This window comes from Sciurus vulgaris, assembly GCF_902686455.1.
Source record: "Sciurus vulgaris genome assembly, chromosome: 1".
Lineage (NCBI taxonomy): Eukaryota > Metazoa > Chordata > Mammalia > Rodentia > Sciuridae > Sciurus > Sciurus vulgaris.
Window position 1 is genome coordinate 56,529,462 of NC_136461.1, and position 18,287 is coordinate 56,547,748.

At 42.4% G+C, this 18,287-nt stretch overlaps 1 protein-coding gene across 1 annotated transcript in view; it reads right to left on the reverse strand.

Moving 5' to 3' along the window:
* The window catches only part of WLS (Wnt ligand secretion mediator), a 111,330-nt gene that overhangs the window by 45,179 nt on the left and 47,864 nt on the right, over window positions 1–18,287 (reverse strand). The window contains exon 3 of the mRNA XM_079133549.1: window positions 2,194–2,318. Coding sequence (XP_078989675.1) covers window positions 2,194–2,318 — 125 coding nt within the window. The remainder of the gene's footprint in view (window positions 1–2,193; window positions 2,319–18,287) is intronic.

Sequence of the window (18,287 nt, forward strand, 5' to 3'; positions counted from 1 at the left end):
TTAATCTTCAGATTCAAGACTAAATTTCACTGCAATCAAAAAGCATGGATTTGATGATTCATTTCCTTCACACCTTACAAGGCTTAATGTCTTTCTCGAAAGGGATCAACACAGTCTAAAGATAATTAAGCAACTGTCATTAAGAAGCAGTCGCAGGGAAACACCCCTCCCCCTACCAGCGTGTAAGGAAGACGAGAAATGACATTTCCCTTTTCTGTGGATGAAATTCCACATCCAAAGCCCTCTAGCTTATATTCAACCCATCTCTCCTCTGAAAGATGCAATCAACTTGCAAGGACAGTGAGAAAGGCTTTAATTAATTTCCTCCATTGCAAACAAAGATCCAAAAATTTTAGCTATTCCTCTTACCAGCTTCCTCTGGGTTCTCTCTCATCATTGTTTTCCTATCGATTGGCCAGAACAATGCCAGGTGGCTGTTTTTTTTGTGGGATACCTATGTTTGGCACTTGGCAGAGGGTCTAGGGCAGTGGTTCTCAAACTTTACAGACATTGAGGAAATGACTGAATTCCTGTTGAAACTTGGAGCCCTTGGTCCTATCACCTGAGATTTTGATTCAGGTGATGCTATGGTTTGAATGTCCCTTTTAACACTCGAGCTGAAATTTTTTTTTCTTTTCTTTTTTTTTTTTTTTTCTTTTTTTTTTTTTGGTGCTGGGAATTGAACTCAGGGCCTTGTGCTTGCAAGAGCTGAAATTTAATTGTTATAGGATCTTTGGGAGGTAATTAGGTCGCCAGGGCTCTATCCTCATGCATGGGTCAATGTCGTCATTGTGGGAATGGATTAGTTATCAAGTTTAACCCTCTCTTTTGGCCCCATTTTTGTCCCCTCTCTCTAGCTCACACATGCTTGCCTGTCCTATGCCACATTTTGGTGCAGCACAAAGGACTTTGCCAGACTTGGGTGCCATGCCCGTGGACTTCTCAGCCTCTAGAACTGTGAATCAAATAAACTCCTCTTGCTTATAATTTACCCAGTCTGTGTTATGCTCTGCTATTAGCAGAAAATACACTAAACAGTATGTTTGAGGTGTGGTCTGGGAATCTACATTTCTGACAAGCTCACACTTGATATGGATATTGTTGGTCCTCAGCTGGCACTTTGTGTATCTCTAGTCTATGAAACTTGGGGGCAGGAGACTTTGTAAAAGCAAGGTCAGAAAAGGCCACTGATAGGAAGGGAGAGGGACTAAATTGCTCAGTGGAGGAGGTATTGCAAAGCTATCCAAATCTTTCAGGAGCAATTGATTTGAAGATTTAAGATGAACCAAGAATGTGCTTCAGTGCTGAGTTTGGCCTCTGCTGTGCTTCACACACAAAGAAAAGGTCAACGTTTCTCACCTGAGGGGATGTTGGAATTCACCTGGCTGGTGACACCCTTGAGGAATAAGAATAATGGTAACTGTGGCTCCATCTCACCTTCATGCAGACTTTCAAAAGTGAGAGGGTTGGGGAGGAGGGACCTCAGGGAGGTGTGTGCAAGGGCAGCACTTGACATTTGAAAAGGTCTCCAGCTAATTCCACTTTGGTCCTTATACCACTGAGTCCCACTGTCCTCTGGGGCTCACTGAGTCAATGCATGATGAGGAATCTAAGACTTTTGTCCACAAAAAAAGGTCTCCCTGTTCTCCATGTAGGACAGTAACCTCTCTCTATGTGTGATTTAGTTTTCCTGGAAGTGCTAGAGAAGGGAGACTCCTAAAGATGGATGAGATGACCAGGAGTTATTAAATGAAACTGAATTTCTCCCCTTGGGTCCTTTGTTTGCCTGTGGTGTCCTCTGGGACTGTTGATCTTCACACCTGCCCATTGGCTATGGTGGTACACAGATCACAAAAATCACCACAAACACCAGGACTGGTGTAATATGAACAGAATCTCACCCCTGAAATAATTTAGCAACATTCTTCAAACCCTTTCAGCTATATACCAAAGAACCGAGAGTTGTTTTATGGAAGCATTTCAGGGAAACAACTAAAGTCTTTCAAACAGACATTCTGTTGTTTCCTCCTTTGTAGGGACATGAAATATCTACATTGCCCTCTCTACTAAGACAACTTGTGGCTCAAGTTGGTTAAAAAATAAGGGACGCATCTGTGACGTGTAAGCAAATCATTTCACATACCCAGAGACCAAATATAAATGCCATCAACTTACGACATGAAGGTGTCTTACCTTGGGGGAGGTGAAGGTGCATTTGAGTTTACGCGGCACTCTCTCATGGGCCATTTCAGTCCATTCAGCAAACATGTCATCACGGTATGCCAGGGAAACATCCATGGAAACTTCTGCATTTTCTTCTGCAAGTGAAAGGATGCACAATTCAGAAATGGTTTTTAGAAGGATAGTTTGAAAATAGTTAAAAATTCTTAAAAAAAAAAAAAATTCTTACAGGCTGTGCCATGAAAACTGACAAGAGAAAAGAGCTATGTTAGTTCCTATCAAATTCCAAAACTGAAGACCTAAAAGTCATAGGATTAAATTCTAAGTGGCATGTCGGGTCCCCTCCCATAACCACTCTTCCAGAGTCAAGAGCTTCCACTTAAATGCTTCTAGAGACAAGGGCCTCAGGCTTTCTGAGATAGCTCCAATAGTCAGATTATGACTCACAGTCAGAACTCATCCTTCCGTAACTTGTTCTACAAGGACTAGGTCTACTCATAAGAGCCACATGGAAGGTGAAGTCCTTCCTTCTTCCACCAAAAGTGCCTTGGGTATGTGAAAACCACACCTCATCTGCCTGTGTTTTCTCTCCTCTCTGAAAAACATGACCAAGGATTTCAAGCACGCTGCTTTGGTTTGGATGGGGTTTGAGTATGTCCACAAAGGAACCCTGGTGTGATGGTGCTATGGTGGTAGAACCTTTAAGGGGTGGGGTCTAGAGGAAGGTAATTAGGTCACTGGGGGCTTCACCCTCACAAATGGATTAATGTTGGTCTTATAGACTGGGTTAAGTCTTGCAGAAGTGTTAGTTCCCTTAAGAATGGGCTGTTATAAAAAAGAGAGCCTGGCCCTGCCTAGCCTTGCTTCCTGTCTCACCAAGTGATCTCTCTCTCTCTCTCGTGTGCTCTCCCACCCCAGGATGACAAGATGACATCCCCATCTTGTCATGTAGGTAAGGTCTCTCACCAGAGGCTGAACAGATGGGGCTGTCCAACCTTGCGCTTTTGGTCTCCAAAACTGTGAGTTAAATAAACTTCTTGCTTTATTTGTTACAGAAACAGAAAAGAGACTGAGACCCACCCAAGACATGACTTATTTCCCCTCAGTGCTCTCCCCTGACACACACTAGTCTGAAAGATCCTTCTTAAAACCATACCCAAGCCGGGCATGGTGGCGCATGCCTGTAATCCCAGCAGCTCGGGAGGCTGAAGCAGGAGGATTACAAATTCAAAGCTAGCCTCAGCAAAAGTGAGGCACTAAGCAACTCAGTGAGAACCTGTCTCTAAATCAAATACAAAATAGGGCTGGGATGTGGCTCCATGGAAGAGTGCCCCTGAGTTTCATTCCTGGTACCCCCCCCCCCACCAAAAAAATACACTATATTCAGAGGTTCTCAAATACAGGATCTGCTACTTGTCTAAAATTCAAAACCCCTTCTTCATATTGTGGAAAAAGTTAATGTAGAAAGCAAAGGGCTTTTCCAAATTTAAAGACTTATTCATGGACAGAAATATAATAATGAGCACATAATTAAAAAATGAATGTTCAAATACTTCTGTATCAATAAGGACCACGAATGGGTTTACCTCACTGCTCTTCATTAGGGAAAGCAAATTAGTAAGAATTTCATCTATCCATTTTATCTATTTTTTAGTTAGCTTGTTGAGCAAGTTCAAGAATGGAGAGGACTTAATGAAGAGAAAAAACAAACAAAAACAAAGCACAAACCACATTCTAAGATGAGTGAAGAGCCAGCTACCACTGGGGTTAAGAAACTGCAATCAATTCTTGGCTCTGACTATTCAGCCTTTAAGTCAGTCTGCATATCCAGATTCCTGAGTTTGCTCATCTGTAAAATAATACCCACCTCCAGGGTTGAATAAGGACTAAAGGAGGTCAAGTTGGTGGAAGTGCTGCACGCTACATGACAAGCATTAGGTATTTAATAAATGTTTGCTGAACTTGAACACTTACAAGTCACAAGGGGAACAGATAAAAATAACTGCTATCTGGAAAATTAGGGTTTTTCTATGAACTGCTCTAGAGAGGCTGCAAGCTGAATCATTTTCATGATTTTATAGATGAGAAATAGAAGACATAGGATTTCCTGACAGCCACATCCTAAACTGCCACAGAGGGAACATTCTGGAAAAGTGCACCAACATGTATGAAAGAGCCCCAAGTCACTCAGAATTTGCAAGCGCTTGCACTGCAGAAGGCAAGTGACAACAAGGTGGCTGAGGCAAGGCCTGCATAGAGAATAGCTGGGCCCTTGGTTCTTCTGCATCTTCCCATCTCTGCACAGGCCAAGAAGAGACTGGGTTTCAGGATGCCAGCCAGCAGTGCAGACCTGTGACAACCTGGGCAAGAGTAAGAGTCTGTATAAGAAACTGTGACCCCCAAAATGGTAAAAGCAATGCTCAGCATTTGGATATGCCCTTGGCTAGGGGCCAGGCTGGTTACAACTGCTCCCCACTTAGCAGCCTCAGTGATCAACAGGAAGAATTGGTGGAAGCACTCTTCTGTGAGTCAAATATTAGGAAGGAACATATTCTTTGCTTCCAACACCAGGATTAGGAACTGGAAATTTTGGTGGTGTTGAAGGAACACTGGGGGAACCACTGGACTCAAGTACAGACCGGCTTCAGCAGTAATCCCTATATTGTACTCCGTGGGATGTGGGGTTTAATAAGAACAGTACAGGTCTTTGACACAGGCAGGATGGGTCCTTAATCTGGGACCCCCACTTTTGAAGGGTCCTGCCTCTGTCTGGTCCTCTTCATCTCTGCCCTTCCTCACAGGATCAGAGGCCCTGAGGTGAAGGGGAAGTGCACAACTAGAGTCTACCCATGCCCACTTCTAGCCCATGTTCCAGGAACTTGGAGTCCCAGAATACTCTTCCCAGACAGCTCTGACCCTACTTCTAAGACCTGTGTGGCCACTTTCCCAGATCTGGCCTCCAAGAGGCACAAAACAACCACTGTGCACCGTTGTGTGGTCAGGAGTGATCAAAAGGCTGCTATCCCTAGGAAGATGCAAACAGGGCTTGAGCTGGGAGACTGGGGTGTCTGCACACAAGGACAAGCCCCTCTCGTGGGTGAAGCCACGGGGAGAAGAAGAAGACCCCAAAGTCCCACATTTCTGGTCAGTCACATTTTGGTATAGAATTCCCAGGACTCTAAGAATCCCAAATTCAAACCTGGCCTTCTAGTTCATCATGAAGGCCTGATTTATCACTTTTAAATATTTAGACATATGGTGGGCAGCCTTCCCTGACACTCTTCCCCTGGGCCCCACAAATGTTCCTGGGGTCTGGTTAGGTCTCAGGGAGAAAGAAGGCCACAGAGGCTTACTTCCTGGCCTGGTCCCAGCTCCAACAGTTATTCTAATTTGTTGAGGATACTCAAAGGAAAAACAAAACATTTTAAACACTCTTTTAATGTACAATTACTTTATATTAAGCCCCAGTGGCTTCTGGGATTTCATTTAGAATACTTCATTCAATTTTCCTAATAACTCTATGATGTGGGCACAGTTATGTCCTTTAAATTAATAAGTGGGGTTCTCAGGTATTAAGTGCATAAAGTCACATTGCTGCTAGCAATACGGAGAGGCCCATTCAGAACTTCCTCACAAGACAACAACCCGTCTGTCCTCTCAGTCACCCATTTCTTTTTGTTTTATGTTCTTGCAGCAAGAGTAGCTATAATGGTTAACTTGTTTCACTACAGTAACTGCTTTACTATCTATATGCACTCTATAATATCAGGTTGTATGCATTAAATATATATAATAAATTTATTTTTAAAGAGTCATCTTTTTTGTATCTTACTAACTTGTATCTTACTAACTTGTATCTTACTAACTAAAAGCCCCTCACATCAGTCATGAAATAAGAATACTTAGAGTCTTTAATAAGATCACTGCTTCTGTTGTCAGGTGCTAACACATCTGTATTCCTTCCTTCAGTCTCACACCCACCCTTTGAGGAGGAGGTTATATATAAATTGCCCAAGAACACATGGCTAGTAAATGGTAGAGGTTGGACTTCAACTTCCATCTGGATCATTCCAGGACCTGACTGCCCTCCAGTACCTTTGCTGGTAGAAAATAGTAACACTGAAAAGAAACGCACAAGCTGAATGAAGCTCATGTCCTAGGAGAGCCACTTAACTCCACCCAACACCCTTGTCAGCTTTCTACAGGACAGAGATAGGCAGGGTTCCTGAGAGGCTCAAGGAAAACTCAAAATCAAGTCTAGAATCCTCTAGTGGTGTTAACACAGCACTTTTCCATAAAGGGCCAGAAAATGATGACATGATCCAAAGAACTATGAGGTGGAGGAGCAGAAGGCCAGGGCTCCGGCTGTTTTGCTCCTAACTAGGCACCAGGTCATGGGCAGACTTCCAGGTGTGAGTGAGCCCTGTCAGAAGAGGTAGCTGCCATGAGTTAGCTTCTGTCAAGAGCCGCCAAGAGGTGTATGGGGCAGTCTTACCAGATCTTCTCATTTCTTGAGAGGCCAGAAATTCAGATTTTTATGAAACATCTTCCAACATTTTAGTGTCAATAACTAATTCACTAAAAATAAAATGAAACAGAAATCTCTGCATAGGTGACCTCAGGGTTACTCTGAAGAGGAGACATCAAATTTCTTCAGGCTGCCTACCACATTACCATGTTTTGTTTTGTTTTGTTTTGTTTTTTCTATTTACCTATCAAGTAAAGGTCCCTCTAACGCTTTCTATGACTGTCCAGTGAATTTCTGGCATGTTCTGCCTGATCCTCACTCACCACCTACCCATTCCCTCTGTCATCTGGGGTACAGGCATTATTAATTTCCATGTGAGGAGCAAAGGCCAGAACTCAGAGAGCCCTCAGCTAGGAACACTCCACTCCAGTTTTACCTGAATCCCATGGTCTCAGAGGCTTCTGCCATCTTTCATGGTGCACACCAAAAATAGAAAGAGTAAGAACAGCCTGTTCCAGTGACCCTCCTGTCTCCCTCACTGGACTGTATGATATCATTCCCTGGTTGGATGCTCAGCTTTCTTCTCCATTCGAATAGGAGACCGAGACTTACTGTCTAGGATTGTGTGATCATCAAATTAGTTACTGCATGAAAATTGCTTCAACTAGTATAAGAAAACATCAAGGATTAGGGTTTTGTTTGTTTGTTTGCTTTTTTCTGGTACTGGGAATTGAATCCTGGTGTGCTCTACCACTAAGCTACATCCCCAGCTCTTTTTATTTTTAATTTGAGACAGGGCCCAAGGCTGGCCTGAAACTTGACTCAGTCTCCCAAGTGGCTGGGATTATAAGCAAGAGCCACCATGCCTGACTGTGGTTGTCATTTTATCAGGAAGTGAATCTGTTATACCTACGTTTCACTCAAAATAGTTACCAGATTTCAGGAACATGGAAGTTCCCACTATGAAGCCCGAATCTAAACCTGGAGCAAAAAACTCGGAAATAGGAAAATAAGGGATAGAGGAACCCAGTAAAGATTTGCAATCGGCTGCCTGAATCATTTTCTCTTCGGCCTCCAATAGACTTAGAAATAAAGTTCACCTTTAATGACTACATTGCACGTAATAAAACACCAGTTTCTCTACTCCTGGGATACTGCGTGGGCAATACTTCCCCCTCACAGCCTCTAGAGATAATGAAGGCCATGAATCCAATTTGAATTCCCTGGGAGAACCACAGAAAGGCCAGGGCTACATCTGGCACCTGGAGAACCTTCCCTATAAAATAAAGACACTGGTTATACCAGTTCCATGGGATAAAGTGTAAGGTGTCAGCATAAGGCACTTAGGGATTTGAAAGTCCATGATTTTCCAATACCAGAGCAGCAGCTTTGGTATCTAAGCGCTACTTCGTATGTACGGAGTAAGCTTCACCTTTCTCAAATGGTTTTGGAGACATATTTTGTTTGGTGGAAAATTCGTTCAGAATACTGGGAAGGGAGGTGTGGAAAGGCACTGTGGTTCACTACACTTACTATTTCCATCCTGTTATGGGGGCGGCACTCCGACCTGAGGAAACCTGCACTCCAGGATTCTGTAGGCGCAGCCGGCAGAGTGTCATTGCAGGCAGAAAGATCCATGTTTTTCCGTACTGGGAATCATCAACTACCCAGTGTCCTTAGGGAATCTCTACTAATTACACTTCCCTGCCCGTCTGAGCAGATGGAAAGTCAGAGAGAAGAGCAAGACTTTCATATAAGAAAAAATGGTGGGAGAACAAATAGCTAGGAAAGAGACTAGGCATCCCTGAGAAATCTAGGGCAACTGCTTAATATAAATATGGTCCCTGGAGTGGGCGAGAGCTGAGGGAAGGTGACTGGTGGCCTCCCTGTAAGGTCCCCAGAGTGCTTCTCACTTATGCTTCATGCCCTCTCCATGTCTGTAGTAGGTACCAGCAGCCAGGATAGTACAAAGAGCAAACGTTTAGAGTTTTTAATTCTATGTTTAGATCTGAGCTACTCTGGATATGTGTTGGTTTCCATCTTTGCAAGATGCAAATAGAGGACCTGACTGCATAAGGCTGTTGACCACCTGGCACATAGCAAGTTCTTAAAAACACAAGTGCTCTTTCTGGCCAGTCCCAGGATGCTTATATTGTTGAGCAATTAAGTGAAAATAAAGGGGGAAAAGAGGAGGGCAAGTTTATATTCGGGGAGATAAAGAATTATTAGATAGTTGTGAGAAGCTTCCAGGTTCCTAGAGAAATCTGGACTTTCCTGGTCCCTGGCCCTGGGAAAAAAATTAAAGAGGTTTCAAAAGGCTCATGCACATTCCTATGTTACATAGGGGAGCTGCCAGTCACACAGTTTGTTTGGGTAACCTCAGAAGGAGGCCTCATAGACCAGCCTCCTCCCATCCTCCAGCAGACATATAATCTGGGGTTATTTATGCAGCATTCCTTCCCCAATCAAAAACTCTCTGACCTGGCTTGTATTTTCTTGACGCTTTCAATTAAGGAAATAACAAAACCAACCCTGTCCTCTATCCAAGGTTAGGTCTGGCCAAAATGGCCTCAGCTAATTATAAATTTGGCCCTGGTTGTGTTCTTAAGATGCCCTACAGGCCTGGGTGTGAGCAGTTAAACCAATGAATGAGTGCAATTATTTCGTAAACCAGCCTAACAGTTTAGTTCACATTACCTCTCTCATCTCCATCATGTCAAGCATTTGCATTGTGGAAAAGTACTTTCCACGTATACAAAGACATGTTTCTAAGCATCATTAAAATGTTCCCTTGCTGTGTTCTGTTGCATTATCTCCTAGTTGAAGTCAGTTATCTGTCAATGAAACATGAGTAGGACAAAGGAAAATATTGTTTACATCAGGTCCTTTGCAAAGTGACTGCACTTCTCAGCTAGAAAACATCGACTCATCCCTGTTGTAACCAAGACTACTACTGTGTCAAAGCTGCACAACTGGAAAAGTAACTGGGACATTGCTTGCTCTGTAACCAAATGAATGTGAAAAAAACTACACCTGTTGGTGTTTATGAGGTTGTAGGTTAGATCTTTTCTCTTCTGATTTTACATACTCAGAGGGATTTCATCCCCTCCTGGGATTCAAATCTCTCTTTCCAATCCAGATTTCCCTCCTGAGTTTTAAATCCATATGTTCACTCTCCACTGATGTCTCCTTTCCCATGATTCATAAAGCCATATGTCCCATTTCGGTCATTCTCTCTGCTAGGTGGCTTTTAGATTGATCTCCTTTCTCTTCACTAACATTCCTAATGTTTAGGCCACCATCATCTCTAGCCTTCAGGACCAAAATGCTTTCCCATTCCTAATTTTCACAATGCCATGAGAAAGCTGATTTCCAGAATACTTTATATTTCAACACCTTTGTATTGTCCTTGATCTAAGAAGATTCACTTAATGGCATAATAGGCTAAGATATGGCTCCTGTTTGGCACCTTAGTTACATCATATCCTAAGAGATTTTCTCTCCTTTCACCAGGTTGTCCACCTCAAATACAGCTCTCATACCCTCCAGCCTTGGAAGATAGCAAGAGCTCACCTCTGGAGATAGTCAGCCAGCCTCACGGTGCAGCCCACCTTGGTGTTTTGTAACACTGTGCAAGTCACTGAAGTTTTCCATCTAAAAATGGAGTAATGGTAAAGTCCAGCACTGAAGGTTGTGAAAAATAATCAGCAGAGGCCTGGCATACAGTAAGCACTCAGTAAATGCTGGCTGCTATATCAAGTTTCCACTTCAGGTTACCGCAATTCTTGCATTCAGCGTCTTCACTAGCACACCAAAGTTTTAAAAGATAGCCCCCTTTGGAAAGTATGAATTACAAAAGGTCTTCTTTGGGACTGCAGATAGTGCTTGGTATCCCCACAAGTATAACTCCTGCTCATCTTTTGGAATTCTATGCAGATTCATTCCTGCCTTCTTGCACCCATCAAAACTCAATACAGCACCCCTCCTCTTGCTCCTGCAGTGCTAATGGCCCAGAATTGTACCACTTATCCTTCTGCAGCGTACCTACCTCACTATTTATCTGCCTCTCTCTCCTACGTACCTCCCGAAGACTGGAGGATGCTGATCATCTCCCATGTCTTCACAAGAGAGAGTCATTAAGTACTTACCAAATTAATGAACAACATCCTTTTTTTTTCAAATATTCTTATGACTCCAAATTTCCTGTCACTCTATCATCTCTATACCAACCAGGTGATTTGCTCTATTGTAGTGACATTTATGCTTGCTTCCGTACTCCTACTCCCACATAATTACACACACACACACACACACACACACACACACACACACCCCTACCCCAGCAAAAGAATTTTCTTCAAATTTGGCCCAGAGGTCCCAATGGTTCCAAAAAAGAACAATGTACTGGGTTGTCGGATGGAGGGGGAAATTTCGGGAAAGTGATTCTGAGGGAGGTGCTATCTCCTTCTTCCTTTTTCCTTCTGAATGTGGGAACATACTGGTGTTCTCCCTAAAAGGTCTAAGAGGTGAAGAGAGGAGGCAGGATGCAATTGTAGGGGCTAGAAACCAATGAATTCTCTGGCCTACTTTAGGGTTTGAGGCTTAAACAAAAATAGGCTAGAACTTTAATGTCTATATCATGTCCCTCAGTCTATAGGGATAAGAGACTAGAAGGGACTTCTGGCAAGAGATTCCACGGAATAAGCTAAAACCTCTAATGCTGGATGGACTAATGAACCCAATTCATTCTTCCTCTACCAAATATTTTTAAGTACTTCCTGGTTCCCATACACATTAGTGGGGATAAAAAGACACATGAGGAAGGTGTCATTGTCCTCAAACTGTTTACAGTAAAGTGGGAAGGGCAGGCATATTCATAAATAAGTATGCGGTTAATACTGCATTTGTAGTACATAGAAAGTAGAAAGCATACAGGTGGCACCACACGATCAAGAGTACTGGGTAAGGACTCCAGAAGGCAACACAGAAGGCATGACCTTCTGCACCACTTCATCCAGAAAAGGTGATGTTTCCCTGTGAACCACAGGATTAGAGTTCACTAGGCAGCCAAGCAAGATAGGAGAAGAAATTACGGCTGGGAGAAGCTGCATGCATAAAAAGTGGGGTGAGCACAAAACAGCAGGGAGCAGTCAGGGAAAGCAACTATTCAATATGGTGGGGGAGTGCCAGAGGGACTGGAGAGAAGGGGAAGGGTGAAGAGCAGGAACAGCCTGAGGACAGAGGGACAGAGCTTGTACTGCCTGCTGTGGCATTCTGTTTTGAATGTCTAAGCAAGATTCTGGCAGCTTTGTGAAAAGCAGACTGGCATTTGAGGGCAGTGGAGGGTGGCTAGAGAGCCACGGGGAGAAAACTGAAGCCTCCTGCACACCATAGTTCTCAGTGCACTTAACATGATTTCATGTCATAGAACATACCACAAGATATTTTCTAAGAAACTTATTTTCCAAGGAATTTGAACTCCACAATGAACCTGTCTTTTTCCAACAAAGCCACCGAAATCAGAACCATCCAAACTGACAAGTGTTAAAGCACAGAAAGCAAATGTGACCACAGCTCTTTCTTATTTGACCATAATCAACATAAACGTGGAGTGAAAACCAATCTGAGAGCCAAGGGAAGAAAACACACAGTGGGTGTCTTTTCTTTCTCCCCAGGACACCTTCAGTACACAGAGCATTTGGAATAGCTGATTTGATGGTTGTGAAGATCTACCTGCCCCCCTCCCCTCTCTCTGAATGCAATTAGAGAAGAGAGCTTCAGTTCACACTGAATCTAAAAATAGACGATGGCAGAGTTCACAGACTGACAGCTGCCTTCTCATACAGCAACCGGGAAAGGAAAGGGATGGCTAATTTAACTTAACAACTTCCAAAACAAACAGTGCAGAAGGAGCACAGGGTAAAGAGAAAACACAAAGGTCAGCCCTTCAAAGGGTGGAGGAGGAATGGGGGTCACTCTCTGGCAGTTTATGAGTCCTCCCAAAATTCTGATGAGACCAGTTAAGTACTCTGCCCAGATTTGCCCAGAGTCCTTCAGGCAGGAACTCTGGCAGATGGAGTTGCTACTGGAATCCAGGCAAGACCAGGCAGAAGGGCCAGGACTTTCCCTCCTAACTTTTTCAGGCATCTCCCGGACACCTGGAGCTAAGAGTCATACTGTTTTTCTAGATAAGATAAATGTAAGCTGTTTTTTTTTTTCCTCCCCCTTCACCGTATCTAAATCATATTCTGCCTCGCCTGCAGCATTAGAAAAGAGAAAAAAGTGATTCAGAAAATAAACATGAACCATTAAGGGGGAGAGACCAGGTGTCTAAAAAGAGTGAACCAGTTCTTTCCTTCCCTTCAATCCTAAAACCTTTTCAGTTTTCCTCCTCAGAGTCTGCCTTACCCAGGGAGGGGATTATGGTTAGGCTTCAAAAGAAACATGGGAGTGTTGTGGACAGGAAGCAGATTCTCTCCACAGCTCTCCCACAGATCTGTGCTGGCTCTCAGGTCAGCAGCCAGCCAGCTAAATGTCAGTTCAGTGTACCCCAGCAGTCCCTCACCACACTACCTCCATCTCCTGGTGACTAAGCTGTTTCAACAGCTGTGTTATTGCTGGAGTCAGGCCAGTGTTATTCACACAGAGCATTTGTCTCATATGGCTTATGTGGAGAATTACTGCACTCAGGATTTGGGGTTCTGTGGGCAGAGAAGGTCCTCCCCTTGATCAATCAGCTGGGGCATTTCCTAACGCTGAGCTCTGGTGGCAATGGGATACTATTCTGCTGCTACTCGGGCTTCTAGAAGATGGACAGATTCATAACATTCTGAGGAGGGCGAGGAAGGCACACGGATGTGAGGGAAAGGGGCATTATGGACAAGCATGACCATTGAGTCCCAGAAGATCTTTACTGCCTCTTCCTCAGTAAAACATACTCACATCAACAGAAGTACTAAGCAGGACTTCCCTTCCATTCTTCGCCCCCAGTCACCTCCCTGTATTTCCCCTGAAATTCTTTCTCTGCACTTCCGCTAATGTTAGCAACTCTTCACCTTGGCCGGCCTCTCTAGGCAATCTCTCCACACTCTTGCCCCTCAACACCATCTGGGGCAGCATCCTCCCCTGCACACCTTCTTTAGTTAGCCTGGAGCTTCCCTCTCATGCCATTTATGTCATTTATGTCCATGTCAATTCCTTAGCAAGTGGGGCCTGGTGGCTTGTCATCTCCTTTGCTATTCCACATTCCCAGCCTCTGACTCTACATTGAGTACAGGAGGTAGGTGCTCCATTACTCATAGTTGAATAAATCAACCCACACCACCTTATGTTGAGGGGTGACAGGAGACAGGAAAAGGTGTTTCCTGTGGGTGGAGCCAATTTCTATTTCTAGTCCAGTTAAATCTGCTTTCAAGAGCACTATTGGGGACTCTGAAAGTTCAGAAAATAATCTAAAGAATTAATCAATGGGATGGCATTGAATTAAAAAGCTCCTGCATAGCAAAGGAAATAAGAGCATGAAGAGAGAACCTACAGAACGGGAGGAAATATTTGCCAGCAACTTTTCTGACAGAGGATTAACATCCAGAATATATAAAGAACTCAAAAACAAAAACAAAAACAAAAAAGGAACCCAATCAAGAAATGGGCAAATAAGCTAAACAGATACTCCCAAAAGAAGAAATACAAATGGTTTATAAATATATGAAAAAAATGTTCAACATCTCTAGCAATCAGGGAAATGCAAATCAAAACAACATTGAAATTTCATCTTACTCCAGGTAGAATGGCAATTAAGAATACAAATAATAAATGCTGGAGAGAATGTGGGGGGAAATGAACACTTTTACACTGTTGGTGGGGTCACAGCATGATCACTATGAAAATCAGTATGGAGATTCCTCAGTAGACTAGGAATGAAACCACCATGTGACCCAGCTACACTGCTCAGCATTTGTCCTAAGGAACTAAAGTCATCATGCTATCCAATACATGGATACCTGTGTTTACAGCAGCATAATTCGTAACAGCCAAGCTATGAAACTAGCCTAGGTGTCCATCAACTGATGAATGGTTGTGGTATGTGTACACATTGGAGTTTTGCTCAGCCATAAAAAGGAATGAAATTATATAATTTGTAGGAAAATAGATGGAACTTGAATGCATGGTTAAGTGAAATAAGCATAAATAAAGCAGAAAAATCAAGGATCACATGCTTTCTCTCATCTGTGGAAGCTATAGAGGAAAAAGGAAAGGGGGGATATCTCCTGAAAACAGAAGGATGGCTGTAGAGAAAGGGGACTAAGGGGAGGAAGGATGGGAGATATTAGAGGACAAAAATGACCAAATTATATTGTCATATTATGTGCTGGTATGAGGATGTAACAACAAATTCCACTATTATGTTTAATTATAGTGTACCAATAAAAAGTATAAAGCATTCAAAAGAGAAAAAGGATCTCTCCCCTTCTAAGTTCTCACCAAGGGCCCACAGACATTGCTTTTCGATACTGAATTGACCTCAGAAATGTGTTTTCTAAAGACAGCATGGAATTTTATTTGTTTACTTATTGTTTTTGGAATTTTTAAAATAAACAATTCTTAAAAGCTTGCATTTTTGAGTGCCTACTCAGTGGAGACATTTTCACCTGCACAAATGCCTGGCAGGTATAAATAATCATCGGCAACCTCAAAACAAGGAAACTGAGGCTTGTGGTCACACTACTAGTGTAGGAGGGAGGCAAAGTATGAAAGAGACTAGTGGATTTGGTGGATTCACAGCTGAAACTCTTTCTGCTTATGTCAGTGAGTCCTGTGTTAGGAGAATTGTTCCTCCCTCTAGGAAGGCAGTTATTCACTATACAACAAAAGTCACTTTATATACTGTATTCTTTCACTGTGTGTTGAAGTTGGGTTATATGATTATGAAGGTTCCTTTTTATTCTAAGATCTTACAAAAGTAGAAATCAAAACACCAGCAGCTGTTTAACTGCCTTCTACTTCTAAGGCACTGGGGCCAAAATAAAGAACTATAAACCATTCCTGCCCTCAAGACACTTACAATGGCCTTGGAGTGATGAGGGACAAGAACATGAAGTTAACAGTTAACAAATGCAAAAGTCCTGAAGCACCAGGTACCTGTTAGTACTTGAGAAAAAACACTGTCGTGACTATAAAAAAAGAAAAGTGAATTTCAACAGCTCCCCTCACCCCAACCCCAGAAAACATTTGTGCTGTTTGCAAAGAGAAAAAAGAAGAGGAGATAGAAAGTGTATGCAGGAAGAGTCACCTACTAGAAGAGATTCCGTCTGTCTCATGGAAAAGCTTTGTTTCTGACAAGTTTCGCAGAGGAAAAAATAGGCTAGAACAAGCTTTTTATTTCCAACCCACCTTTTCTTCCTTCCCATGAATGAGGAGGGGATACAAATGAGAGCAGGCAGCCAGGGAGAAAAATAATATGGCTGGTGGATCCTGACCTCTTGGATTCCTGCCAACAGAGAAGCCCGAGAGGCAACATTTAATTGTGGAAAAACCAGCCTGGCTCTCCTCTTATCTTTTTCCTCTGTGACTTAAACCCACAATTACTGGCAACCCCTGGATTCCGAGTCACTCAGCTGGTGGTGGCGCAGTGGCTGTGTCTGTAGCTAAAAAGCAACAGGGAGTGGGATTTTACCTGCCCGGAAGCCAGCCCAGGGTGAACATGGCCCTAACCCAGCTTTACCGCTTCTCCCATTAAATAGTTCATAGATGCCTTCCCATCAGAACACCTCCAAGTGAGAAGTCCAGACAAGAAAAGAGAAATGTGATTTCCAGCTGCTGTATAATTCAAAGGACAAGCAATGAGTCTCCAATCCTGAATTCCACCATTTCCTTTCAAAACTAGATATGTGATTCTCAATTCCTTTTCTTAAGGATTAAACTTCCAATTTCTTAGTTTGGTCATTAAGGCAACTCACTGATGGGACCCTTTGTCTCTCAGGACTTCAGCTTTTCTCTCTCATATGGACACTCATCTATAGTCTAACAAATGAGTTTACTTTGCAGACAATGTATTATTTTGCAGCATTTCATGGTGAAAAAATATGGGTCCCAGTCCCGACTTTCTCACCTGCAAATCAGGTGACCTTGGACAAGTCACCTATCATTTCAGTCTGCAGAGTTTTAAAACTTGTTCTCCATTAATGACCTCACAGAGAATAGGAGAGTTAACCTTGAACATCAAGTGTTGAGCATGCATGCATAATAAATATTTCTTCCTTCAACCTGAATGCCTTTGCTTGAATTTTTATCTTCATCCAGAATATGTTCCCATGGCTTTTGCATGTCCTGTTCTTTCCTTCTAGAGTGTCTCCAATATACCTCTTCTCCCACTTGAATTATTATTCTATTTCAAAACAGCTTACATGTTAATATGTTTACAGTCAAATATAATTAAATTATGCCCTGTGGGCACATTTTCCTAAGGATTCTGGGACTTTCTCTGATCTAGTATTTTAGGATGTTCTTCAATTGCTTAGTTGATCACAACACATAATTTGGTATTCATGGGGCATACCTAAACTATGAATGTGGGGCTTCTACTTTTGGATTTAAAACTGAATTCTATGCATAAACTAAAGGTCTTAGGATGAAATCGCTTAAAATAAACTAAATGTATAAATTAAGGCCTATGCACACTTTTCTTCCAAGTTTAAAGTCCTTGACCTGAAATTAATAACCACTGTCTTGAAGTGATGAAGGACTGTGACCAGCATCCACCTGGGGCTTTGTTCTAAATACTTGGCCCTGCCACATGTTTCTGGGCTTTGTACATGTTTCTGCTCTCTCCAGAGCTCATATTTCTCTTTTCTATTCAAGTCCAAGAATAATAACTACTCTTTTTGACTGAACATGTACTATGTGCCAAGCATTTACAAGGTAGAAGTTTTACATGTATTATTCTAATTTAATTCTTACAACCCCCCTATATAGGTAGCACTACTATTATCTCTATTCTATAGATGAGGAAATGGAATTCACTAAAGTTTTAAAAACTCACTTGCCAAAGGTCACATTGTCTGTCAGTAGCAGGTCAAGAATTCGGCTCAAACCCTCTGGTTTGAAAATATTTAATCTCTTGCTGTCATTGTTGCTCCAAGTTCCTTCACTTCCCAGAACAAAATAGCCTGCCTTTTGACTGTTTGCCTTCGCATGATACCACAGATTCCTATATTACCTTTAAAACTCTATCCTTCAAGACTCAACTAATAAAATTACCTTTCCAGAGAGTTCATCATTTCTGCTCTGTGTTCACAGAATACTTTGGGCATGTTAAGGCACCGAACATATGGGTGCAATTTTTTTCTTTCTTTCTTTCTGAACTAGACTGTGGGCTCCTAGCTAATTTTTCTGAAAATATCTTGAGTATTGACTGTACCTGGGACAATGCTAAGTACGGGAACCTAAAGATAAACAACATGCTGTCCCTGCATTCAAAAAATTCAGTCTTACAGGACAGAGAGAACAAAGAAGGGCAGTGGCATTTTTTTGAAACTATGTTATAAGGGATAAGGGTTTATCTTTCTTTCTTAAATCCTAAGCAAAATGCTAGCGTATATAAGTTCAATAAATAACAATTGAATGAATGAATGAGGTTGGC